This window comes from Haemaphysalis longicornis, unplaced genomic scaffold, assembly GCF_048455015.1.
Source record: "Haemaphysalis longicornis isolate Haplotype H1 unplaced genomic scaffold, Haemaphysalis longicornis Haplotype H1 scaffold_2, whole genome shotgun sequence".
Lineage (NCBI taxonomy): Eukaryota > Metazoa > Arthropoda > Arachnida > Ixodida > Ixodidae > Haemaphysalis > Haemaphysalis longicornis.
The window spans coordinates 117,819,324-117,846,304 of NW_027526295.1; the positions used below are offsets into that span (position 1 = coordinate 117,819,324).

The window sequence follows — 26,981 nt, forward strand, 5'->3', positions numbered from 1 at the left end:
TTGCCATAAGCACCGACTGCTTGCAGGCAGTGGGCACAGGCCAGAATGAACAGACCCTTGGCCTGGTGCGAACACGCTTTTTACGATACAGGCATGAGGGAGGCAAGCTCCAAATATGGGGGAAAAGCGCATGACATTTGGGCGTCTGCGGGTACGCGGAGGGCGTTCATGCACTGCGTAGGTCTCGGCTAGTGAATGCTACGACTACAAGCCGTCCTGGGAGGCTTATCTTGTGCATTTTACAGCCGACAACATGGCAGAAGCGCGGTACGATGATTACTGAGATATTGAGAATGCCCATCCAACAAAGCCATTGGTTATGTTTTACAGAACCGAAACCGAAACTTGTGTGATTGCTAACCTTGGGCATCGTCCAATCACGGCGCCCCTCCTCTCAACGTCACAGCCTTAGTTGGTGCGGCCGCCGCAAACTGCGCATGGTAGTTTTTCTTCTTTCGCGCTTTGTAAAATAATTACCGATTTGTCAACCGGTTAAACGTGAAAAGTGTGCTAATTTGAGCCAGTCTACGCAGTGCCAGCAAAAACGGGAGCTTGACAAATTCACTTCAGTGTCCCTTTAATCTGGGACCGGCAGTGATCCGGATCCTGGTCCCACCAATACCGCGCGCAGTGGTCTCGCAGGGCGAGCCCTTCGCCCTCCATCTAGCGAGGGAGAGAGGAGGAAGACTTCTAACTCTGACGTTTAGCTGCCGATTACTTTGCGCGAACAGCACAATTTGCGCGGCGGTGTGCTTCCGTTCTCGGACGAGCGCGCATCGACCTTCAAACCGATACAGGGGAACCACAGCCCGGCTGTTTCGGCAGATTTCACTGTGAGAGTAACTAGGATAGAGAGAGAGAGAAGAAACATTTATTAGAGCAGACGGTGGTGGTTGAGCCGTCACTCGGTGGGGTGGGTTCACCTCAGTCCAGGTACCCTTGGGCCTTGGCTGCAGCCCTGGCACGGGTGACCAGGAAGATCTGGTCAGCGTGACGGGAGCTGGTCAGCAGGCCCTCCCACTGCTCTGGGGAAGGTCTGGGATTGGGGGTAAGCGATGGGGTGCTTTGACAGGCCCACACCATGTGGTAGGCAGTATTAAGAGAGGGGCAGAATTGGCTGGTGAGGGTGTATTGGGTAGGGGAGATAGCGTGGAGGATGGGTGCGTTGTAATATGTGTTTGTTTGTAATCGACGCCAGATGACTGCTTCCTCCTTGGTTAGTTGAGGGTGAGGTTGAGGCAATGTGAGGCGAAGGTTGCGATAATGGTGCAGGATGCCGTGGTAGCGTGATGGAACAGCGGGAGTTGGAGGAGGCTGGACCGTAGGTTCTGTTCCTGGGGGAAATGCCCGGTGTGGAAGGGCGCGGGCAGCGGCGTGAGCCGCCTCATTTCCCTCGAGGGACGAGTGGCCAGGGGTCCAGACGATGTACAGGTCGGGGAGGGGATTGATTGATGCGAGTATGCGTAATGCAGGAAGTGAGATGCGTCCACGTTGAATGTTACGGCAGGCTTGCTGGGAATCTGTTATTATTGTAAGGTATTCGGAGCCAGTTGTAGCGGCGATGGCTATGGCAATTTCTTCGGCAGTGGTGGTTGATGTCGAGAGAGTTGTGAGGGAGGTGAGAAGTGTGTCTTCTGAGTTTACAACCGCCAGAGCATGAGCCTGGCGTGTGGGGTAGAGGGCGGCGCCGGTGTAGCGAGATTTACTTTTTAATTAATTTTTATTTGTTTATTTATTTATTTATTTATTTCTATTAGGTATTCATTTTTTTATTTATTACCAGGGCCCACCCGGATTATATGAGTCCAGTGATTTTACACTAAAACAAATCTCAACAACAGCTATGAAGAATAGCTGATGATGGTTGGAGTTTTTTGGCGCAAGGCCAGCTGGGGCAAAGAGCGCCAAACAAAAGTATCTTAAAAAAAGTAGCTACTAAAGCCAGAACAACAATAAAATCAATTAACGGCAATGGTGATGGCCGGTGTATAGGGCCAGATTTGATATGCGTGATAGGAAATGAGGTTTACAAACTTTACGTCTGATAAATACTCAAACACACGTTTCACAGAAACTATGGCATCGTCACCGATAAACAGCGATGGATGTAGTTGGATATGTTGTCTGTAGAGTTCTCTGAAGAGTTTGTGTCGTGTTGTGTGAAGTGCCTTGCATGTGATTAGTATGTGCACCACGGATAGGGCCTCTCCGCACCTGCTGCACTGGGGTCTAGAAGATGCCGTCAGCAGATACGAGTGCGTTGCATGGGTGTGCCCTATCCGTAGCCTACCCAAGGCGACTTCCGTGTGTCTGTTGTGTGAGTCAGCTGTGTACCGTCCCAAGTGTGGCTTTATTACATGTAGTTTGTTGTCTGTCTGTTCATCCCAGTGTGTTTGCCATGTTCTGCGCAGGTGTTGTCTTATGTGTGACTTGAGGTCTGTGTAGGTTATCGTTGTAATGTCTACAGTGTTCCTGAGTGCAGCAGCAGCGGCCCTCTCGTCTGCCAACTCATTCCCAGCGATCCCTGCGTGTCCTGGTACCCAGCAGAGGAGCACTTCATGCTTTTGTGCATACGCGGACATAATAGTGTTGAATACAAGATTAACTATGTGGTTTTTGGAGGGCTTGTGCGATGCCAGTGCGCGAACAACACTCAAAGAATCTGTATAGATGATGGAATTGGGAATCTGGTTCTCAAGAATGTGTCGTACAATAAGTAAAATTCCATACGCTTCTGCTGAAAAGATTGTTGCGTGCACGCTCATGGTTCTGGCTGCATTGAAATTCGGACGATGAGCAGCGCACGACACCATAGTGGAGGTTTTAGAAGCGTCACTGTAGAATTCTGCACGAGGGTATTTAAATTGCAAAGAAAGGAAGTGCTGCAGTATTGCAGCTCGCAGTACCCGATTTTTGTCAAGTTTCATAAAAGAAAGGTCGGAGGACATAGGACGAACTTTCCAAGGAGGTAAAATGTCTGAAAAGGATGATCTGTACACATCTAAAAGCGAAGCGCTCAGATCCGAGGCTCGCTCTCTCACTCTAAGTAAAAAGGGCGGCGGAACGGATGGGCGATTTACAAAAAGCACAGATGTGGATGTGTCGTTAAAGACAGGATAAAAAGGATGGTTATTCAGCGATAAAATTTTAAAAGCATAAAGTAAGTCCATGTACGTCCGTTGGTTCTCAAGGCTCCACTTATTACACTCGGCATACAGACTCTCGACAGAGCTAGTGCGAAAAGCACCCGACGAAAGCCGTAGCCCCAAGTGTAGCACAGGGTCAAGCATTCGCAACGCTGTTTTAGTCGCCGACCCATATACCACACTGCCATAGTCTAAGGAGACCCAACCAAAGCAGTATAGAGCCGTAGTAGGAGTTCTTTGTCGGAACCATACGATGGTGGGAGAGAACCTTAAGTATATTCATTGTTTTTAGATATTTATGTTTAAGTTCCTTGATGTGTGGAATCAATGTGAGTTTCTGGTCAAACACAACACCTAAGAACTTGTGCTCCTTGTTCACAGGAAGCGACACGCTATTCAGTCTAATGTCTGGGTCTGGATGGACCCCGCGCTTCCTAGAGAACACAACGTAGGAGCTTTCTGCAGGATTCAATTTAAATCCATTCTTGTCTGCCCAGCCGGCAAGCGTCTTGACACTAAGCTGGACTTGACGTTCGCATTTTGACATATTACATGATTTAAAAGATATTTGCACGTCGTCTACATGCATAGAATAAGAGATTGTTGGTGGCAGTGCCTTTCCAAGAGAGTTCATCTTTACTATAAAGAAAGTGCAACTCAACACGCCACCTTGCGGCACGCCATTTCCTTGGACGGGAACCTTTGAAAGTGCACAACCAACTCTTACTCTGAACGTTCTCTCCGACAAATAACTTACAAGGGTGTTCGACATATTACCCGAAACACCGAATGACCTGAGGTCACTAAGGATCCCATAACGCCAAGCGGTGTCGTAGGCCTTCTCGAGATCGAAAAAGACAGTTAAACAGTACTGCTTATGCACGAAGGCATCCTTGATGTATGAGTCAAGTGCAACCAGTTGATCGTTTGCCGATCGCCCCACCCTAAAGCCTGCCTGGAAGCTCTCGAGAAGACCATTGTACTCGAGAAAGTACACGAGCCTGCGATTGATCATCTTCTCGAAGAGCTTGCACAGGCAGCTCGTCAGGGCTATTGGACGGTAACTTGAGGGGGACGACGGGTCCTTTCGCTCCTTCAAGAAACCACTACAATGGCCTCCCTCCAAGAGTGTGGAATGTGCCCCGAAAGAAATATGTTATTATATAGATGTAGAAAGAAACCACTACAATGGCCTCCCTCCAAGAGTGTGGAATGTGCCCCGAAAGAAATATGTTATTATATAGATGTAGAAGTGCTTCAAGTGTGTCTGCGTGTAGGTGTTGTATCATTGTGTATGTAATGTTGTCTGGGCCTGGAGCTGAGGGTTTACACGTGCTCAGAGCAGCCCTCAGCTCATGTAGGGAAAACAGGGAGTTGTAAGAAGTCTGATTTGTTGTTGTCGTGTAGGGACTCCTTTTCACAAGAGGCTTTATGTTTCAGGAAAGTGTTCGTGTAGTGTGCTGAACTGGACACGTGTTGGAATTGTTGTGCGAGTGTGTCAGCCTGGTCTTCCAGTGTGTCCCCTGTTGTACTGACCAGGAAGCTGTGTGTCTGTTGTCCTTTGAGTTTGCGTATACGTGTCCATACCTTGCGTGTGTCTGTGTAGGAGTTTATAGATGTTATTAATGAGCGCCAACTATCTCTTTTTCCTCCCGGCGCACACGTTTTCCGAATGCCTTGGCCCGTTTGAACAAGAGGAGGTTTCCCGACGTGTGGTACCGACGGATGCACGACCGGCTATATTTTGTACAAAATATAGCCGGTCGTGGACGGATGATACCCCACGCCTTGTTCTGGGCCTCTCGCGCCCGCCTACAGTCCTCATTCCACTACGGCCTCCGCTGGTGGCGTGAGGCACCAGAGGCGTGGGGAATATACTTTTCGGCGGCGTCGAGGATGTGCGCCGTGAGGAGTTGTGCGGCTTCATCTACGTGTAGGTGTGTTATAGTTGTGTAGTGTAGTTTCGATGTCTCTGTAAATGTGTTCCAGTTAGCTCGTGCTTCATTGAACCTATTATGGGAAGATGAACTGCTTGGGCCTTTACCTATATATGTAAGTGAGGTGGGGAAGTGGTCACTGCCATATCGGTCAGTTCCCACACCCCACTCGAGAAGAGGAAGAGAACTGCGGTGCCAATAGCCAAGTCAAGACATAAGTATGTGTTGTGTCCTATGTTATGATAATTAGGCTGTTTATTGTTGAAAAGGCATGCTCCAGAGGATGTAAGAAACCTCTCTATCAGGCGACCCCGGGCATCCGTACGAGAAGAGCCCCAAAGAGAATTGTGAGCATTAAGATCGCCTGTTAGTATGTATGGTTCGGGCAGCTGGTCAACCAGCGCCTCGATGTCAGAGCTGAAAAGTGTAACATCAGGAGGAATGTTATGGAGCATACCGTTATCAACCTATTAAATATTATTAAGCGTATTGCTACAGCCTCAAGGATAGTGTTTAAAGTGACAGGGTGGCATGCTAAGGATTTCCGGACGATTATGGCCACACCGCCAGAAGAGTGTGTGCAGCCATCCCTGTCTTTCCTGTATACGAGGTAACTATTCAAGAAATTTGGGTGTTTAGAATTCAAATGTGTTTCCTGAACACACATTACACTTGGCTGATTGGTATGCAGAATCTCATACACATCGTCAAGATTATTCAGAAGGCCTCTGCAGTTCCATTGAACAATATTTTTTCTTCCCATTATGATGTATTACAGCTACTGGAGTATGACTATTTATGTAGGGTCTTTCGGGGCTTGGACTCTTGGACGGGGTTTCTTTACCTCCTCTGGAGGTTTAGATGGAGGGACCCGCTCCTTCCGCTGCAAAGCAAACAGGAAGGGTCCCACATCCACCTCATCATCTGATTTGGAAGGGGTACCCGGCGTACCGGACCCCCCGGACCTGGCACCCTTTGCGGTGCCCTTCGTTTTGGCCGCGACCACCGAGGGCGTCAGGAGCGCCCCGGGTGGAACAGGCGGTGCGGCGGAGGTGGGAACTGTTGCGGTTTCCACCGTCTCCATCTCCTCCGGGCCCTCGTGTGTGCTTTGGGCAGCGGGAGAGGAGGAAAAAGAGGGTGCAGCATCCCCAACGGACGTGGATGCCACCACAGCCGCTGCTGCCTGAGCAAGCGGCGCGGTGGTCGGTTGAGCTGCCGGAGGCAAACCAGGGGGGGGGGAAGAAGGGGGGGCGGCGGCGGGACCAATTCCGACTCATGGTACTGGGTTCCCCCCGAAACAAGACGCCGCTCCGCCCCCCGGCGAGCTGCGTCGGCGTACCTGCCCAGAGGGAAGGAGGCGAACCTCTTCCGCGCCTCTGGGAAGGTGATGTTTTCGTTGACTTGCAAGGCAATGATCTGTTTTTTTTTTTGTTTGAACTTTTCACAGCTCCTAGAATAGGCAGCGTGTGGTCCCTCGCAGTTCGCACAGGTGAAGTTCTCGGATTTGCAATTGTCAGTTAGATGATCATGTGCTGCACATTTTGCACACGTCAATTTACCACGACAAGACGTTGTGCCGTGCCCAAACCACTGATACTTGAAACAGCGGCGTGGGTTCGGCACGTAGGGTCGGAGTGGACATCTCAAGAAACCTGAGTTGACCGCCTCAGGAAGGTTTGAACGGTCAAGTGTCAAGATTATGTGCTTAGTAGGAATTATTTCATCATTTGGGCGTATGGTGATCCGCCTCACTGCTGTCACGCCCTGATCTCGGAGGCCCTCGAGCAGATCTGCGTCAGTCTCATTCTTTAGATCCCGATCAGAGATCACGCCCTGGCAGCTATTGAGGCTGCGATGGGGCGTGATCTTGATGTCAACATCTACCATGCGCGTTTGCTTGAGGAGGTTAGACGATTTTTGTTTTTTTTCTACTTCTATCAAAACTTCTCCCGTTGTAAGTTTCTTAGCCTTGTACGACTTTCCGATAAGGCTTTCAAGAAACTTGCAGATAAGAAACACAGACTGGGAAGTGATGGGCTTTGTCTTGTCAACAGATGCCATGATCAAAAACCGCGAGAAATTATCAGGCTTTGAGAGAGAGATCGATTGCAAAGGAGAGAAAGAAACTTCGGTGCGGCCCCTTTTGGGGGGCCGATCACGTTTGGGGGGGGGGGTTGGAAAATGCCATATGATACATTGGAAAGCAGGGAGACGGGGGTACTTTCTCCTTTGACCTTACCCTGGTAGTCAAAGAGGTCCCGGAGCTCCCTGCCTGGTCGACAGGCAGGGAGCCCATCGGCTGGAGCTTGACCAATGCTCCGACGGCCACCGTTCACGGCTTCTAACCCTTCACCTTTCAACTTCTGGCCACGGTAGGTGACAGCTTAAGTATGGGGGGCTCGGGGTACGCGGTGTCGCCACTCACGGTCACCAAGATTACTCAAGGTGCCCCGTGCGGGGTATGAAGAATAGCAAACCCACACAAATAATAGGGTGCGCAGTTTTGAGAAAAAAAAAACTTGCGATGTAATGGAGGCTTCAACAAGACCCCGTGTAAATAAATATGAAAACCTTTCGTATTCAAGGCGAGCTACAAGCGTTGTTCCAAAGATGTCCCGGTTAGGGTGGCTACGTGAGTTGAAAACAAATTTTATTCAGTGATGCTGACCTTTAGCATGCGATTCACTATGTCTCGTTTTTCCGCAAATGGTGCAAGCTGTAGTCGGAGAATCAAGCAGAGAAGAGACAGGAGGAGTAGGACGACTGCAAATCCGTGCAAATATGTGATCTCTTTTATATTGATTGGAACAATGATTGGAACATTGTAATGATTGGAACAATACACCCGAAAATTGCCTAGAATCTCTTTGTTCATTTGAGGCAAATGTTTAGTTGTGCATTTGTAGTTACCTCTAGCGTTCACTGTTTTATACTTCAGTTCTTGTTTCTGCGCTTTGCTGTTTACTGTTTGTATTTGGTTGATACTGTTACCACATCATGCCCCTCCTGCTTGGGCCTACATGGGCTGCAGTATGTTCTTAAATAAAATAAATAAATAAATAAAATAAATATAAAGCGCAAAAGTAGGATAGGCAGAAGAACATTCTGCATGGTGAGAGGGGCCATAGATTAAGGGGTTCAGAGATAAAGAAAAAGATTAAGGCCGTCGTACTACCTCCCAGCCAAACTGGTACCCTTCAGTCGACAACTCTGCATAGCAAGCAGTTGACAACTGGAATTTTAGCTGAAATCAGCTGAAACGCAAATTAAAAATGTATATTTTTTAACTTTACTGATAGTTATGTTTGTTTCATAACGCAAGTCCGGTGCGTAATTTCTCATGTAAATTACGTATATAACAACTATATTAGATTAGTATAATACAATATAAATAATAATTTTTATAGGTAACCTAAGTCTTCTTACTAGCTTTGGCACGGAGGTATTATCAGAGTCCTTCAATGCTTCTCTCCTCATGAAACTCCCGGCCAATTTTCGTACGGGGACAAAGGCTACCGCGTGGGGCGCCACCGCAGATCGGAGAGCATCGGGTGGCCGCCGCTGCTCTGTAGCCAAACCGGCAGGCAAGAACGCAGTAGCAGCATGCCCGTTCGCGGCAAATTTTTTCGCCACTCAGAAAATGACGAGTCCATTTTAGCAGCCCACGACACGTAAAGCGAAAACGCACTGCTGATAAGGCGGCGAGCGTCTGTTTTATCTTTCGTACTCCGTGGTCCGTTCCCTGCCGAACGCGCTCTGACTACGCCCCCGGCTGCCCTCCGATCACCACCAGCGCCGCGGCGCGGCCTCCCTTGGCAGCGTACGAAGCTCTCCCATAGCGTGACGGCGAAGTTTTATGACCAGAAAGGCATTGAAGGGCTCTGGTATTACGTCGTCCCTTTTTACTCATCACACTACGCCACTGCTCACTTTTGTTTGTGTCTCTTTGAATGCCCTCGCGTCCTTCTTCGCCTGCTTTGTTTATTTGCACACAATTTCTGTTTGCCTCAGCGGTTATATTTTTAACGGGCGAGGGGGGCACAGATGATCCCATATAATGGTGAGACAACAGCGACGCAAACTTTTTTCGGTTAAACGAAAGCAATGTTTTTTTCGCGTCGTAAAGAACTTAGAGAAAGCTTTTATTAGAAGGGTATGAAAAGGAGTGCTGCTTATACCTGAACCTAGCCATTTGGGGAAAGGATCCTACGTTCCCTGCTTGTTCTTCATATCCGGTTCTTTTTTGTTCCTGGGAGCAGTTACTCGCGCTCAGGTGGGCTGTTTTCTAAATGTGTTGGAGACTTTCCGTCTTTTTCTTCTTGCACAGATAGAGATGTTCGTCCCTGCCTACTTCGGCCCGCCTTCGTTTCTCCCCATTGTCAACAGAACGCACATTAAGCTTATCAATGTAGATACCATTAACAAATGGTCCTTTTCGAGCTTTCGTGCGACCACAGACAGACTGCGAGATGCACCCACTGAAACACTGTTTCTCTGGCTTTGCTTATAGGACTGGGTGGAAAAGTACAACTTCAACAACACCGCCGTACTTACAGCATGGAACGTGAGTGTTTAGTCACCCGTTATTTCTTGGATAATTGTTAAATGGGCGATGTCTCACTGCCGACGATAAAAAACGATGTGTGTATATATCTATACATATATATATATATATATATATATATATATATATATATATATATATATATATATATATATATATATATATATATATATATATATATATATATATTTATATATATATATATATATATAAAGGGCGCAACCGGAACTGAACCGAAAAATGAAATAATGGTTTTGGGTTTCACGACAAAACAGTTCGACTCGACCAAACGTTGTCGGGGTAAGGCGCAGTCTATCGTAGTAGTCCTCTTCGCTTTCACGCAACCTTAACTTCGCAACCTGTCACACAGTAGTATGTTCCTGCTCGTATAGCTTCCAGAGTGCACGTCGGAGGAAAAGAAATGAAGCACTCCCGGCATCGTGCAAGCGATATGAAAAAAATGTCTTTTCCCGTTGTTTTGTTGCGACGGTATGGGAGCATTCAGGAGGTAAGATTGTTGCACGGGGCTGTCGACGGGGCCCGCACCCGAAACGTGACGCCTTGTTTTCATCCATAGTTCCCTAAAAAAGACCCCAGACTTGGAAATAATAAATACTTGGCATGTGTTATCCAGAGCAGACCAGTGGCTAGACCGCCATAAAGAAATGATGCATGTTCGGTCAGCGCCCCCCCCTCGCCCTACCCCAGGCCGTATTTCTGATGCTGAAGAAAAACAGAAACACTTGTGTGTTAAATGTCGACCCTCGTTACACATCCCATTGGTGGAAATAAATTTTTCTTCCGGCCTATAATGCGGTGATCCAAAGGCACTCCTAACTTTTTTGACAGGCTCTAAATTAATCGAGCTTCTTTAACCTTCAAATCTTCAGATTTCTTCTTTCTCCTAGTGCTCCAAGTTTTTTCTACGTTAGAAACTGGTTTTATTTTCTTCTCCCTATTATTCATTGTTGGTTCGTACTTCTTCCCCGTTTTTTTCTTTCTTCGCATCCTTATCTTCACCACTAGCTTAGCCCCACCTACTATGTGTGGCTAAGCTCTTCAGTGCTCATTAAATCTTTCTCTCTCTCCCTTTCTGTCTGTCTGTCTGTCTGTCTGTCTGTCTGTCTGTCTGTCTGTCTCTTTCTCATAACACAGGCATGGCTTTGGGGCATCAAATCCGCGAATACTTTCTGGCATGTGTGTTCCCGCGGGGAGACCCGAAAAAGCTACCCAATTAGTTTTAAATATTTCAGCGCGGGGTTCATTCGCGAATAATTTGTGTTCTCTGAATGCCTTCAGCCATCAAATATCGAAACCAAGAGACAGATCTTTCTCCAGATGTCCGTTCTTTTGCTCACCATTGACATAAACAAACGTGTCCTCACTGCGTAAAATGTCTGCCGGTAATTGTCAGGAAGCTTAAAGGGGACATTGTGTAGCAGCCATTTCTCGTCACACGTAGATGTCAGAAGTTTGCTATAAGGCACTGCAATATGTGAAGGCAATACAGGTAACAAGATCATATTTTGTGCTTTGTAGCTGCAAAACCACTGAAATAATGCAACGTGCTTTTAGTCATGCAATCATGGAGTGCAATCAAAGAAAAACCTTGGCTTCGATAATGGCGTCAGCATGGGGGTGCAAAAGGGCCTCTTGTTCCCCCCACCCACGCCAGATCAACATAATTTCCTTTCCCCGCCCTCTGTCGCTCCCCACGAATTCAGTGGGTTCACCCCCAGCAAATGTTGGTTCGTTGCTGAGGTTGGATGATGCCGTGGAGGAGATGATGTCTGGATGACGAGACTCACTTGGAAGGGGATGCAGAAAAAGAGCATTGACAGCTATTTATAGGACCTTACAATGAAGGCATAGAAGCCACGATACAAGACGAGGATAATTGGGTTAGTATAACATACGCTGCCACGGACGAGGGCTATCGCAGCACGATCCCTCAGAAGAAAAGCCCGTAGGCCGAGAGGGTGACGAACAGTCACACATTTGGCTGTGAAATGCCGTGATCTCTGGCGCCCAGAAGCTGCCACGGGACCCAGTCAGCGTACAGCGGGGATTGAAAGAAATACGAACAGCGGAGCACACAGCCTCCGACGCATGCCGCACCGCCTGCTCCACTGACAGTAAACTGCGCGCATACGTAGTTATTTTAGATCATTTGAGAGTGTGGCCTACTGTTAGGGGAAATGCTTGAAAAAGGAGCGACGTCCGAAGGTTATTTTTAAGCGTCTTTTAGATGCGGAGCATCTTATAGTCTGGGCATGTCCCGCGTCGGCGTCCGCACTCACACTGCGTACGCGCAACTCTCCTCCTTACCTCTCTCCCACAGCTGCGCGATACTCCCGCCACTTCTTCTCTCGTACCATCTGCGTGCACGTCGCTTCATCTTCTCCCGCGTTATCGCTTCTGCTTTCGCGGCGCATGCTCTGCGCTTGCGCATCTCTCCTCCTCACGCCTCCTCTCCTTCAACTTTGAATGTAAATCGGGTAGCGCGCTGCGCGTTTAGTTCATCGCTTGCTGCGGTTGACTCCACTTCACTCCGTTCTTCCGATGAAGTGTGATCGAAGCAACCGTTGTGTTCGTAGACGAATTTGGGGGAAATGTAGTTGAACCCCCTCGATGCCGCGCATCTACTCAGCGTTCCCTTCGGGAAGATGGGGCTATCTTTTTTATGCTGTGTCGCCACTGAGCGTCATGTTATCTACTACATTCACGATCCAAATGCGCAGCAAGCTGATTGCAGCCGTGGCCTCCGCAATTTGCTGCCGGTGGCGCGCCGCCGGTAGCCGATCACGGAGGCCACGTTGCAGCTAGCACGATGCCCTTCATGATCACCCTGCTCAATGGCGACATAGCGTGAAAAGGCGCCTAAAAAAAACGAGCGGCGTCCCTTTTGATCAAGCATTTGCCATAAATGTAGGCCACACTCTAAAACGCTCCCGAAAAAGTGCACATACGCGTAGTTTACTGAATTTGCAGCCAGATGGTGCAGCATGCGCCTGAGGCTGTGCTCTCCGTTGTTCACATTTCATTTAATTCCCCCTGTGCGTTCGCTCTTCGCCACGGCTCCGGACAAGCTCGTTGAGTTTTTTGCATTCCGTCGCCGGCTTCCCTCCTTCAACCAGTCCTCGCCCAAAGACAGTGCACTGACTACCTAAGGGCCTTGAGACCTGCCGGCTCAGTCATTCTCACCCTCAAGAGGAAAGAAAGGCATTCCCCCGACCTTGCTCACGGTACACTACACTGTTGTCAGCTGCGTCAATTCCTTTTGCTCCTGCCCAGGGAGAGGAGACAGAACAAAAAGACCACAAAGAGAGGCGAGGCATAACCCCGTCGAGGCCCATTGGCGCTGCCATCAATCCACTCCTCTCAATATAAAGTCATTCCGTCACTCATGGCTTCAAGTTGTAAAGTTTTGACGAAAAAATCAAAGATATCTATCTATATCACTATTAAAATTACAGCAAAGTGATGTAATTATCAGCTGTTGAAGCATTCTTCAAATCGAGTAGGAGGAGAAATAAACGTGTCTATTAGGCAGTCAGCCCTGAGGAAGAGTACTTATTGCAGGGTCTCTAGAGAATGCCCTACTTTTGGGGCTCACTTCATTCTTACTACGATTCTCCTGAAAAATGAAAACTGCTGGAAAAATAATACTAAAAAAGTTGGGCTTCCTGGCTCGTTTATATGCAAAGAAAAAGGGCTCGGCATTTTGCAATTTTCAGAAATATGTCATATTTGTCATTTTATTATAGACATTTCTTCGGCAAACGAAATACACATGCTTTGACTCATTTAAAAGCATAAAGATGTCGACAGAAATACATCTGCGATGATATATATACAATATTTTGATAGCTACAATACTTTTACGGAGGTAAAAGTTTTGAATTTTGCATGATTCGTCCAACGCGTGTGTGACCTGATCCAAGTTTTGGATTTTTTTCGGAAGGAAAAGCTTTGGTCACCACGAATTTAATTTAGATTCACTGCAAAGAAAGATGTAGATACAAATTTCACGCTCAAATAAAAAAGGCCGACCGCACACAATTGCTCAGTAGTTAGAGTCAATCATAAGTATGACGACGGACAATTCAGGACTGCTGGCTACAAAAAACGACGTATAAATACTACTGTGCCTAAGAATGGCTTGTTGGTATTACTGAACAATTACAAGAGGGTGAAGATACCGCAGGAGAGGGACACTACTCCGCCCCACGCATAAGAGCTCTCCCTCCTTTCTTAGGTCCTTGCCTGTACGCGCCGTGAGTATTTCAAGAAAATAACACCAGCATGCCCAGAAGTCCGCACTGGTCTCCATTTGGTGTTAGTGATTAGTCGCTTGGGAAACCCAGCGGGAAATTACTTATTCCCCAAGATACAAGTTTCTCTTGAACTGGTGGTAATGTGATGCCGAGGGGCAGTTACAATTACATTAAAAGTTCTGGATCTGTGACCCAAACGTTCAAGGGGCACATAAATATGATGTGAGAAACCAAAAGTTCCCCACCTACTCCGTGCACTTGCCGGAGCGAAGAACAGAAAGCCTGTAACAGTCTACGGGACCGCTAACCACTACGATATAACCACTCATCTGTGAACTCGATTTTATAACATATCGTCGTATTTATGTCACGCCTATCTGGTTTGAACATTCTCGATCCGACCGTAAGTGAACAAAACATTTTCTCCAGTTTGGCGTGAGAGTAGAGCACTTTTTCACAGTGACGTTCAGGCCACGCCACTTATCGGGCGTAGCTAGCGTCTCTGTATACTCCCTGCATTAAGTAACAAAGTGGTCCTCCCCTTGTTTGCCGTTACTAATCTTCTTCGTAAATCCCCGTCGTTCTTGGCCATCTTTCATTCGAATCGATTACCAGAAGATATTACCACAATTAATAATCACGATTTGTTTGTAAGCCATTTGAAGCGATTTTTATGTATAGATAGCTAAAATTATCAGAGCCATGAAACAAGTGCTATGTGCGCTTGCTTTGTATTTCTTTTCCATTTACTGTTTTGTTTGGTTGCTTTTCTACCTTTTCCTGTTGCATGCCCGCTCTCGACTGTTTGCTCTTGAATTGAAATGTATCCAACAGATTGTCCTCCCCCCCCCCCTATACAATGCCCTTCGGGGCCTTTAGGGTACATAAATAAAAAAAACGTAACAATCAAAAGCTCGCTAATGTTGCCGAAGCCTTTTAATAACACTTTGAATTAGCTATCTAGAGCTGCTCATTGTGACGGGGCAGCTATAGTCACGGCTACTAATTATGAAACGCGCAGTAGAGTGCAGACGGAAGTTGATGCTCGCCTGAACAACGATACTCGTTTGATTTCCCGCCAATAGATGGTCTCCGTTGATGACTTTTTATTTACTTGGGCAGCCAGCAGTGGATGATGCCTGTTTAGTAGATGCTTTTGCAGCTTTGCACAACAGATACAAGCCCCATTTTTTACCAATCCACTGTTTCTTACATAGCTTGCTTACGAAACGGCGAAATAGTGAATTTTCATGGGAGCAGACTTTTGCAAATCTTACTTTTTAGCTATGCTACGATCATAACGATAAAAAAAGAAGGTGAATCTTCAGCATGTAATTTCCCCGAATAATTTTTTTTCAGCGATGCGGCGCCAAGCACATGCCTCGAGACATTCGTTTTCTGCTCTTTGGACTGAGGTGGCTTCTGGACTTTATGTCGGGGTGACAACAATAATTCCACGGATGCTTGCGTACCGTAATCACAACAAACTTGTAACAAAAGCATTGGTCTTGCTCTTTGTTTAGGAATCTGAAATGACATAAAAACCGCTCAGTAATATGCCATCGTGCATCTTCATTGTTCTCACTTCTCGCACACAAAAACGCCTCTATTTAAATACTAACTCTTTTACCCTGCGATGCCCGGGTGAGCCAGTATACCTATGGCAGCCACATCATAGGGGAGACAAAACTTCCATACATAGGGAATTAAAATTTCGAAAAACGATTTTTATCGCTGGGTTCCGGTCTACAAAATTTTGATTTCCGGAAATTCCATCCCTTCTAAGAATATAGAGAAATCGTGGTTCGGTGAATTAATGATTATCTCGATTGCCTGTTGAGCTATTCAAATTGTTTTGGCTTATATAGATATGTAGGAGGCAAAAATCAAAAAACGTAGTTTCAGCATTTGGCCCTAGGAAGTCACAATTGTACGAATGTGCGTTTCTCATTACGGTGCCTGTTATACAAATTCCCAACTGCACGTTCGACCGATTTATGTACCAAATGTGTTTTGTGAACAACTCTTACTTTCGCATTTAAACATGGCGTCGTCAGACGCTGATAAACAGGCGACAAGAATTGTTTGAAATTACACCCCCCAAACGACTGAGACTGAAACGGCCTAACAGGTACTATCGACGCCCAGGCAAACTACTGGTCCTACGGGCTTGTAAATATTTGAGCTTCGTCCTTTCCTGTGGTAGATACTCAGTATAGATACATTTTGAAAAAATACACCGCTAAAAATATAAAAAAAAATTGATGGGGTTCACCGTAAATTATTCATGACATCGCAGGCCGATTTATATATTGAACTGGTTTTAGCTCGTATGTGTAACCCATTCAAATGTCTAAATACTGTTTAATGGCGTTTTCCTGGAAAACAAATTTCGGGGTTTTTTCCCAACAAACGTACTAAAGGGGGCCAATATTGTTAAGATTACACCCCTTCCACAAATCAAACTGGGTGCTGTATGATATCAACACAAACCACTAATATTCTGGACCTTCAGACATAAACTTTAAGCAGTACATTTCTGTTTTGGATAGAAGGGTGTATTAGGCTCTTATTTTTTACTGCACTCCTATGTAATGAAGCAATTGGCCCCGCGCCTTCATGCTTCGCTTAAAATATTGTCGAAAGATGACGCTTTCTTTGTCCCTGGTACGTTAATGCAACTCCTGTGTATACCTCCAACCTCTCGTGTTCTGTCCCGCATTTTACTTTTCTCTCCCACCTCTGATACGCGTACTACTCCTGACACTCTTTCCACCTTACGTTTCCAAAAAAGAATGCACGACTGTTCTAATTTGTGATTTATCGTCGTTTTAAAATATTTATTAGCCCACTTTCCTTCACCACCATCCCCTGTTATAATAGTATAACCTACTGACATTCGGTAATTTAAAAGCCGTAGTTTGCTTTCGGAAAGTAAGGTCTGAACAGACCCTAGTCAGTCGTCCATTGGTTTTGCTGAGGTGCATAACAATACAGCATCGCTCGGCGGGGGCTGCGGGAAAGTATCCCCATGCTTTTTCGTATTAGGAAATGCGGGATTCGTATTATTACGAACGTTTGCATTACTTCCGGCTGTGTGCTGCTAATTCCTTACCAAACATTTCTCCGACCGAATAAACGCGACCTACCATTTAGCTGATATGAATCAGGATGCACATGTGCTTAGTTGCAGCGGTGGCGTAGTTGCAACGGTGGCGTAGAGGTAGAGCCTCCGCCTCACGTGGGAAGGACCGAGTGCGTTACCGGCGACCATTGCCGGTAACGCACTCCCTCACCAGAGTAGGATTGGCCACCCTGGTGTATTAGCGGCCACAACCTCCCATGAATACCCCCATTAACCCACGGCCCCCAGTCTCCAGTGGCTGCGAAGCAACTGACCACGGTGGCGGTCAGACCTGTGACGCAGCAGAAGGTGCTAAGAATACCTGGACCCGGACAGGCCGCAATTGGAATCTCAACCTGGCATCGTTTAACACGAAAACCTTATCTAGTGAACCGAGACAGGAGGTGTTGTTCGAGAAAGAAAAGGGCATTACATGGGATGTCATAGGGCTTAAAGAGGTTAGGAGGACAGGTGAAACCTTTACGGTGCTGAAAAATGGATACGTCCTATGTTACCGTGGTCTAGTGGAGAGAAGAGAATTGGGAGTGGTATTTCCAGTCAATAAAAGCATAGCTGGCAACATAAAAGAATACTATAGCATTAACGAAAGGGCAGCAGGTCTTGTAATTAGGCCCAATAAGAGGTACAAGCTCAAGGTGGTGCAGGGCTACGCGCCCACATCCAGCCAATCCAGCCACGACGACCAAGTAGTGGAACGCTTCTATGAAGATATAGAATCGGCAATGGCTAAAGTAAAAACACAGTATACCGTAGTTATGGGGGACTTCAATGCTAAAGTAGGCAAGAATCAGGCTGGAAACAAGGCAGTTGGGAACTATGGTCTCGGCTGTAGAAATAGCAGGGGGGACCTACTAGTTGAGTTTGCAGAACGGAATAACCTACGCATAATGAATACCTTCTTCTGGAAACGGGAGAGCAGGAAGTGGACGTGGAGGACCCCGAATGGGGAGCGTAAAAATGAAACAGACTTCATATTATGCGATAACCCTGGCGTCGTGAAGGATGTGGAAGTGCTCGGAAGGGTAACGTGTAGTCACCACCGTATGGTAATATCTTCAATTAGGATAGATTTGAGCACTGACCGCAACTAGCTAGTACAAAAGAACCCGACTAATGAGATAACTGTAAGAAGGTAAGTAGAGGAATTCTGGTTTGCGCTGCAGAACCAATATTTACTCTTAACGAGGAAGCAGAGTTTACGACAAAGGAAGCCAGCGACAACCTTGCACGCAATATCACGGAGTGTGCAGTAGAAGTCGGGGGCATGATGGCTAGACAGTATACTGGTAAACTTTCCCAGGATACCAAAGATCTAATTAGGAAACGGCAAACCATGACAATCTCCACCCCAGCTGACAGAATAGAACTAGCGGAGCTTTCGAAGTTAATGAGCCTAAGACAGCTGACATACGGAAGTATAATATGGAGAGGATCGAACACGCTGTAAAAAACGGAGGTAGCCTGAAAGCAGTGAAGAGGTGTCTTGGCGTGCGGAAAAATCAGATGTATGCACTTAAAGATAAGCAAGATAAGCAAGGCAATGTCATTACAAATAGGAATAAAATAGTCATAGTAACTGAGGAGTTCTATAGGGATATGTACAGTGCCGGGACATCCAGGATAATGCCTAACGAGAAAGTAGTTCAGACGATATATATATAAATATATCGAAAGGCGTGGGTTCGGTCCCCACTCTGGGCGCGTGTTTTTCTTTCTTTCTTCTGTATATTAAAAAAAATGTTCACTTCATGAACCGTAGTAAAAAAGAAAAGAGCCTAACCACACCCCTATGCCTCCTTTGGCGTCGTAGACTGCTGACCTATCTTTCTGTATTTCCTCAACGAGCCCCTCATTTCCCTACTATATTATTCTGCGAAAGCCTAGCGAGGGTCTCGGTTCTGGCAGCCTTAATGCCTAGGTAGCATAAGAGGGCTTCCCGCCAGTTACCCGCTCATGACAGGCTGTAGACGTTGGATTCACGCCCCGGGGGTTGAAAAGAAGGTCCCCTTCTCCCCGTGTAGTCAGAGTGGCGCTGGCTACCACCCTCAAGTGTCAGATACACTTCTAGTAAATATAAATAGCCCAGAAAGTGAAGGAGAACACAGTCGCCCAGATAGCCGAATTGGTAAGGCATTCGACATGTAATCGAAAGGCGTGGGTTCGGTCCCCACTCTGGGCGCGTGTTTTTCTTTCTTTCTTCTGTATATTAAAAAAATGTTCACTTCATGAACCGTAGTAAAAAAGAAAAGAGCCTAACCACACCCCTATGCCTCCTTTGGCGTCGTAGACTGCTGACCTATCTTTCTGTATTTCCTCAACGAGCCCCTCATTTCCCTACTATATATATATATATATATATATATATATATATATATATATATATATATATATATATATATATATATATATATATATATATATATATATATATAAGACAGAAAATAGGGTAAGGCAGTCAAGAAAACCTCGGAAAGCAAAGGGGAGGTTGTGGTGGGTCATAGAAAGAGATGAAGAAATTTTTGAGTCGAAAAGAAAGTGGTGAAAAAATGTCTTATTTTCACGGAGCACCTCATTTCCCAATTTCGGATTCGCTACATATATATATATATATATATATATATATATATATATATATATATATATATATATATATATATATATATATATATATATTTATTTATTTATTTATATATATATATCACCAGTACCGACAGAAGAAGTAAGGACGGCTTTGAAAGAAACGAAAGGTTGCAAATCACCTGGTGAGGACCAGATAACAGCAGACCTCTTGAAGCATGGCGGAGAAATTGTACTTGAAAACTGGCAAACCTGTATACGCAAAGTCTAATGACCGCAAGTGTACCGGAATCTCGGAATTACGCGAAAATCTACCTAATCCAAAAGAAAGGTGACATGAAGGACTTGAAAAATTACAAGCCGTTCAGCTTACTCTCAGTCGTCTACAAGGTACTTACCAAGGTAATCACTGACAGAAATTCTGCAACCTTAGATTTCAGTCAACGTAAAGAACCCGCAGGGTTCCGTAAAGGCTGTTCAACAATGGAACATATTCACAGAATGAATCAGGTGATAGAGAAGTGCGCTGAGTATACTGAACCCCTATATGTAGCCTTCGTGGATTATGAGAAAGCATTTGACTCGGTCGAAACCCTAGCAGTCATTCTGGCATTACGGAACCAGGGGGTAGATGAGCTATATGTAAGAATACTAGAGAATATCTCCAATTGGTCCGCAGTTGCCATCATCCTCCATAAGGAGAGCAGTAAAATAGCTATAAGGAAAAGCGTCAAACAAGGAGACACAATACCTCCAATGTTATTCACAGCATGTTTACAAGAAGTATTCGGAACGTGGGATTTCGAACAGGTGGGAGTAAGGGTTAATGGAGAATACCTCAGTAACCTCAAATGTGCTGATGAGGTTGCCTTGCTAATTAACTCGGGGGACGAATTGCAAAACATGCTTTACGCACTGGACAAAAAGACAAGAACCGTGGGCCTGAAAATAATATGGAGAAAACAAAAATAATGATCAATAACCTCGGGACAGCACAACGATTTGAGATAGGTGGCGAGGCAGTGGAAGGGGTAAGCGAATATATCTTCTCAGGCTAAGTTGTGACGCCGGATCCGAGCCATAAGGCAGAGATAATTAGAAGGGTAAGTATGTGGTGCAGTGCATACGTCAGACATTCTCAGATAATGAATGGCAGCCTACCATTGTCCCTGAAGAAGAAAGTGTGTGACAGCTGCATCCTACAGGTACTCACCTACGGGGCAGAAACTTGGAGGCTCACTATGAGGGTTCAACTTAAATTGAGAACGACTCTGCGGGCAATGGAGGGGAAAATGATAGATGTAATAATAACGGACAAGAAGAGAGCAGAGCGGGTTGGTCATAACCGTTGGTCATTAAGGGTAATAGAGTGTATCCCTAGAGAAGGCTATCGTGACAGGGGGGGCAGAAAGTTAGATGGGCAGAGGAGATCAAGAAGTTTGCGGGGATAAATTGGTCGCAGTTAGCACAGGACGGGGATAATTGGTTATAATGGGAGACGCCTTTGCCCTGCAGTGGGCGTAGATAGGCTGGTGATGATGATGATGATGATGATGATGATGATGATGATGGTGATGATGATGATGATGATGACACACGTGCTCCGTGAGTGCCTGGATAATTTCCCGAACAAATGGTACATCAAGCAAGTTGTTCTATTGCAATCGCGGCCACTTATACGTTGTTCATCAGTTGATCCGTACTTCTAGACGCTGGGTGCACGTTAGGCCAATTTAGGGCCACTTGCATTCATCTAGACCGCTAAGCCTACCGCTAGCGTAGTAGACCAAGGCGAGGTACGGCCCAAGGTTAGGCTCAACGACGAAAACACACACCATGCCATGGTACCTGAGTGCTTCGAATTAAGTAACTTGCTGAGAAAGGTAGCTAGGTGGTTCACGCGAAACGTAGAGTAGACCGCACCCAGAATGTTCCGCTGACAGTTGAATAGTACGGAAACAGCGACAGGTCAAATAATGTTTTTACCTTCCCATTCGTACACAATTTTAAGGCGCCAAAAAAATTTTCGCATGCAAGGGCAGATATACTTGGGTGTAATGTGCGCTGACTTGCAATATAAGTCCTGCAACATGTCGCGATAAAAGATTCCGGACTTTGCATGTTGTATTTACGCCTCGCGTTAACCACACTTTTTTGTCTCTATGCGTAACTGTCGATTGTGAGGATACTTTAAAAGTAGTTCCACAAAATGGTGTATAGTAGGCATTTAAAAGATGGAGCTAGGAGCCCTTTAAACATAAGAAATATGCTTTAGTCTATTCGTTGAATCCCGCCGTTGCATTACTCAGAATAGAGGACATGACAGAAACGTCTACGTTCACTAAGTGTCGCAGGGGTAGAAGAGATTTTCATACAGCAAAAAGGCATTTTAATCATTGTCATAAGCTCTGGTTGACAATTCTTCAGGATTGGGCACAGAAGTACCACTTCAACCACAGCAAGCAACTAGCAGCATTTCAGGTTAGTACGTAAATGGAAATCTTTCCGGCACCCTTTCAATTTGTTTTTTTCCTGTGCCAATCGGTTACACGCACCCAAAAACACCAGACATATGTGCGATTTTGTCGTTCTCCTTTGTCTCGGTACCCGGAATATGAACAAAACACAAGAAATCAGAAAAAATTAGCTCTTTAGCCACGCAAATAGCATACGAAAGTACGAATACGTGTGACAATTGAATGCTAAAATATAACGCAATCTTTCCGCAACCGTGATTTGTAATATTTTGACGTTTCCATTAGCTTTATTTCTTCTCTTGGTAAGACAATTGAAAGTGTGCTTACGCTTTCGTACGCTTCGTTGCATGTACAAGAGGCTTCGATAATTTCACTTTCGTCTGCTCTACAGCTTCTGTGAACATGTGGCTACGGAAATATAGAAAGCATTTTCTTTGTTTGTTGTGCGCGGCGAGCGTTGCCTGCGCTTGCAACTTTACCCGCATAAGGCAGTGCACGCTTATTCTTTTAGTTAAGTATCTGTGTATCTGTCCCATGCATGCTTTGCCAGATACATTGGTAGTTCGTAAACGACCTCCCGAATGGAGATTGCGTATTTATTTGATTCTTCATTCTACATCACTTACTTCAAGTCTTTTTTCTGGTGGTAACCGTTCCCACACTCTCGATTATTTCAGTAATGCTGAGTAAACTACGAAAAAAAAACTACAACCGGCATCTTATTTGTGCATTTGCTTTTGGTTTTGTTAATCCCTTTAAATCCTACAGTAGCGTTTCACTTATAACCACATAAATGCTGTTGGGGTGGGCCAGCCAGTTCACCACGCGGAGCACCTTGAGTAATCATAGTGGCGGTATTGGTGACACCACGGACCCCGAGCCCCCAAAGCTTGATAGAACCAACCATGGCGATGTGTTTACAAGCGCAGAATAAGACCAACGAACGGTGGTACTCAGACCTATGGTGAATATCCGGCCATGGGCTCCCTTTCTGTCTACCAGGCAAGGCGCTCCGGGACCTCTCTCGGCATCCGGGTAAACCGAGCAAAGAAAGAACCACAGTCCCCTGCTTGTTTCGATGCTATATGGTAAACCGAAAACCCCCTCCAAGCCCGATATGATCTTGTGAAATAGGTAGATATCCTTGTCTCGTTTCCCACTATCATACTCATAAGTGTTCGATTAAAGACAGCTTCGAGAGAGGTCTCCGCGGCTCGTTCCTTTCTTCACGTGTTTTGGTGCCGTGAAACCCGGGAGAAGGGACCTCCAAATCTAAGCTACAGCAAGCGCATTCGCTTTTGTTCGACGCATTCTTACCTTTGCAGATTGGGAATGAAGCCGCACATGGAAGGAGCCGATTCGGGAAACAGCGGGGCAGCCTTAGAATCAAAAACTTGAACGAACCCAGCCGTAAGAGATATCTGCCCGACACAGCACAATATGTCCGCGAGAGCAGACAAGACCGACTTGGAGAAGACGCCGATCTCTGCTTTCTAAGACGGTTCGCCAGCTCGACGCTGGACCGTACCATGGACGCCCTTCTCGAAAGGTGGCGCGTCGTCCGACTATAAATCACGACAATTATCGACCAATTTGAAGATCTCCTCCCAATGACAAGACCATCACTGAGCGAGTTGAATATGCTTGCTACTAAGTTGACAGTACGTCATGACAAACTACGCAACATTAACCGATACGGGGAATATTCTCACATTAATAATCTGGAGGCCGAGTTTGAAAATGAATTAAACTTCGACGCTGTAGTTTGTGTAGCAAGATCTAAGCTTGAACTTAAAATAGCTGAAACAAATGAGAGCTCAAGAAAACCGCATAGCATTTATCAAAGACCGAATTCGGGCAGAACATAAGGAACGCGGAGAAAATCAGACAGGATATCTAGAATTAACAAGTCCTCCAATGCAAATCACTCATAGAAAGGAAAACGGTGAAAGCTGACATAAAAGGAAACTGGATTTTCAAGATATAACTCGAATGGAAACCGAAGGTCTTGTGAATTCCCCCGACGAAACTGAACGCGAAGAAGGGACCACTACCACTACATTCTTGTAGTGAAAGGCGATGATTTCTACTATGAGTGGACTTGCGCAAACTAAGGAAACCACCAAGAACGTTGACATCGATGACCTGACACCAAAGATGTCCAAGGAGAAGTCTTGTAACGGTGAAACAGGGCTCCAAGTAACCAATGGTAGAGATTGGTAAATTATGGATCCCACGATGTTCGACACTGCTTTTCCTGGCAAAAAGAAAAGCGTACCTTCGTTACAACCCGACGCACTTAGTCCTCTAGTATTCAAACGTAAGGCACTGAGAAAGCAGTGCGTGCAAAAGAAAAACGAATCTGCCAAGGGGAATCGTTCAAGGACTGACGACCTTACGTGTGGTTGTGCTCATACTTTGCCAAAGTTTAAAAAGAATTACCGTCGCCTGCTGATGTTGAGAATACGAAGGAAGCATCTTCACCTTCTTGCAAGAAGACGCACAGTGAAGCACTACTCAAAGCGCATAACTGGAACAGCACCCAATACTACAAGCCGTGTCGTGCCCTTTGAGGAGAGCCGCAACGCGAATACGACCCTTGCACATCCGGCTGCAACAAAAAAGCACCTTAAACCAGGACACGCAAAAGCAGATCAACTAGTCTCAAAAGAGTGCATCTATGGGCTCCAGTGCCTCGGTACTTGGGCCCACCAAAGGTAAGACATTCTTGGTCCCAACAAAGGCAAGATCGATGGAGATGGAAGCCGACATGTGCTGTACTCTTTTGGCCATTCGGACATGAAAGTAACCCTCCATGGACTGAACAATTTCTTGGCTACGAACAATACTCATTCATTGTTCCGCGGGGGAGGATGTTGTGAAATAAGTGGATATCCTTCTCTCGTGCCCCAGTATCATCCTCATAAGTGTGTTCTATTAAAGACAGCATCGGGAAAGGTCTCCTCGGCTCGTCTCTTTCTCCACATCGGACCCCAAGAAGGGAGCGCACCGAAGTACTATTTTCGTCCCTACCAACAACTGCTTTCCCAAAACGAGAGCACTACCCCTGCTTCCTGATCATTGAATCTATTGATAAAGAAACGCCGGTTGCCTCACTGCCCTGTTCTTGATCACGAAATGCATAGAAAGATTTATGGGAGGGTCCTACAAAGCAAAGAAATACAGAACTCAAAAACTGTTCGTGAAAGTCAACACCCAGCAGCACAGAAGAAATCTTGAGCGAGACATGCATCGCAGATCTTGATATCACGGCCACGCCCCACCGAAACCTAAACAGTTCACAAGGCGTGATCTGATTCCGACCTCATGAATGACACCGACACCGATCTGTTCGAGAGCCTGTGAAGTCAGGGCGTAACAGCGGTGAGGTACATAATCATACGCAAAGAAAAAGAAATCCCTTCCAAACACCTGATATTACCCTTTGGCCAGTCACCACTTCCCCAATTTATCAATGCAGGATTCATTCGATGTTCAGTTTGGCCATACATCCTTAAACCGTCACGCTGTGTTAAGTGCCAAAGGTTTCAGCATGCTGCTAACTCCTGGTGTGGGGGACTTACCAGTGCGAATTGCGCCCAGTAGACCACCCATCTGAAAATCGTCCATCTCGAACCCTGACCTACGCCAACTGCTGGGAACCCCACGCGGCCTACTCTCCAACCCGCAAAAATTTTAAGCTGGAGGTATATATTATCAATATCTAAATCACTGAGAGCGTTACCTTTCCAGTGGCGCGAAGGAGGTTATCCTCTTTCCCCTGGTGAGGCACTCTGGCGCAGCTCGCCAAGGGAAGGAGTGTCGTCTCGTTCCCACAGGGACGCAGTTCAGCGAGTCAGACCAGTTGCCGCCCCCGCCCCCCGCTGGATTTTTTTCTGCATCCCAAGCGCCTCCACACCGCTGTTTGAGTCACTAGTGGTTGTGGTGACAACTATTACCGCCGGGAGTGACGCGGCCTCCACCGTTCCTCAGCGCCAGCCCAACGCACACGCGAGGGCAGGGAGGCAAAGCAGACGGAGGGGGCCACGGCGGCTCCCCTCCCTGGTGAATTGTCTGTGCCAGCCGTGGCACCCCCGACACCATTGTCAGTGGTGGCTGCGGCAAAGAGCACTCAGATGTGTGCGCATTCCAAGGAGCCCGATCCGTCGGCCTCTCTGAGTACATCTGACGACGAAATTGACGTCGGGCCGTCCTCACCTGCCGCTCTCCGCAAGGAACCTGTCCCGACGCCAAATCCTGCAGACGCCAAAGCCCAAAAGCTTAATTGATTGATTGATTGTAGGGTTTAACGCGCCAACGCAACGCAGGCGATGAGGCGCGCCGTAGTGGAGGGCTCCGGATTAATTTTGACCACCAGGGGATCTTTAACGTGCGCCGAAATCTCGTACACACGGGCGTTTTTGCTTTTCGCCTCCATCAGAAAAGCGGCCGCCGCGGCCGGGAATCGAACCCGCGACCTCGTGCTTAGCAGCGCAACGCCTTAGCCACTGAGCCACCGCGGCGGGTAAAGCCCAAAAGCTTAGAATCACTGCCGCGAAAGACCGCATATAAGCATACACACTACAGTAGGCCCTACACTAAACGGTGGGAAGAGAAAACAGAATTCAGTGTATCGGTAGAGCCCTCCTTAAAAATCTTCATGATGGATACGAAATACTTTACCCCAATGAGCCAAGTGTCCTGTGCACAGGAAACACATTTTAATTTCAAACATAGAAATTTCTTGAATAGTTCCATGATACTGCGCTGCACGCTTTATCACCTCGCAATATTCCAATAATGTCAGCGTCCCCTCCCTTAAACTGCCTCTCTCCCTCCCGACCTAAAAATCACGCTG

The 26,981-nt window shown here is 46.4% G+C and overlaps 1 protein-coding gene across 2 annotated transcripts in view; it reads left to right on the forward strand.

Annotated features, from left to right (window-relative positions):
- Window positions 1–15,476, forward strand: part of LOC144167331 (uncharacterized) — a 41,145-nt gene extending 25,669 nt beyond the window's left edge. For both annotated transcript variants that reach the window (XM_077696625.1, XM_077696624.1), the window contains 2 exons: window positions 9,594–9,647; window positions 15,284–15,476. In XM_077696625.1, the coding sequence (XP_077552751.1) occupies window positions 9,594–9,647; window positions 15,284–15,367 (138 nt within the window). In that variant the 3' untranslated portion in view covers window positions 15,368–15,476. The remainder of the gene's footprint in view (window positions 1–9,593; window positions 9,648–15,283) is intronic.
- Window positions 15,477–26,981: the final 11,505 nt, after the last annotated feature.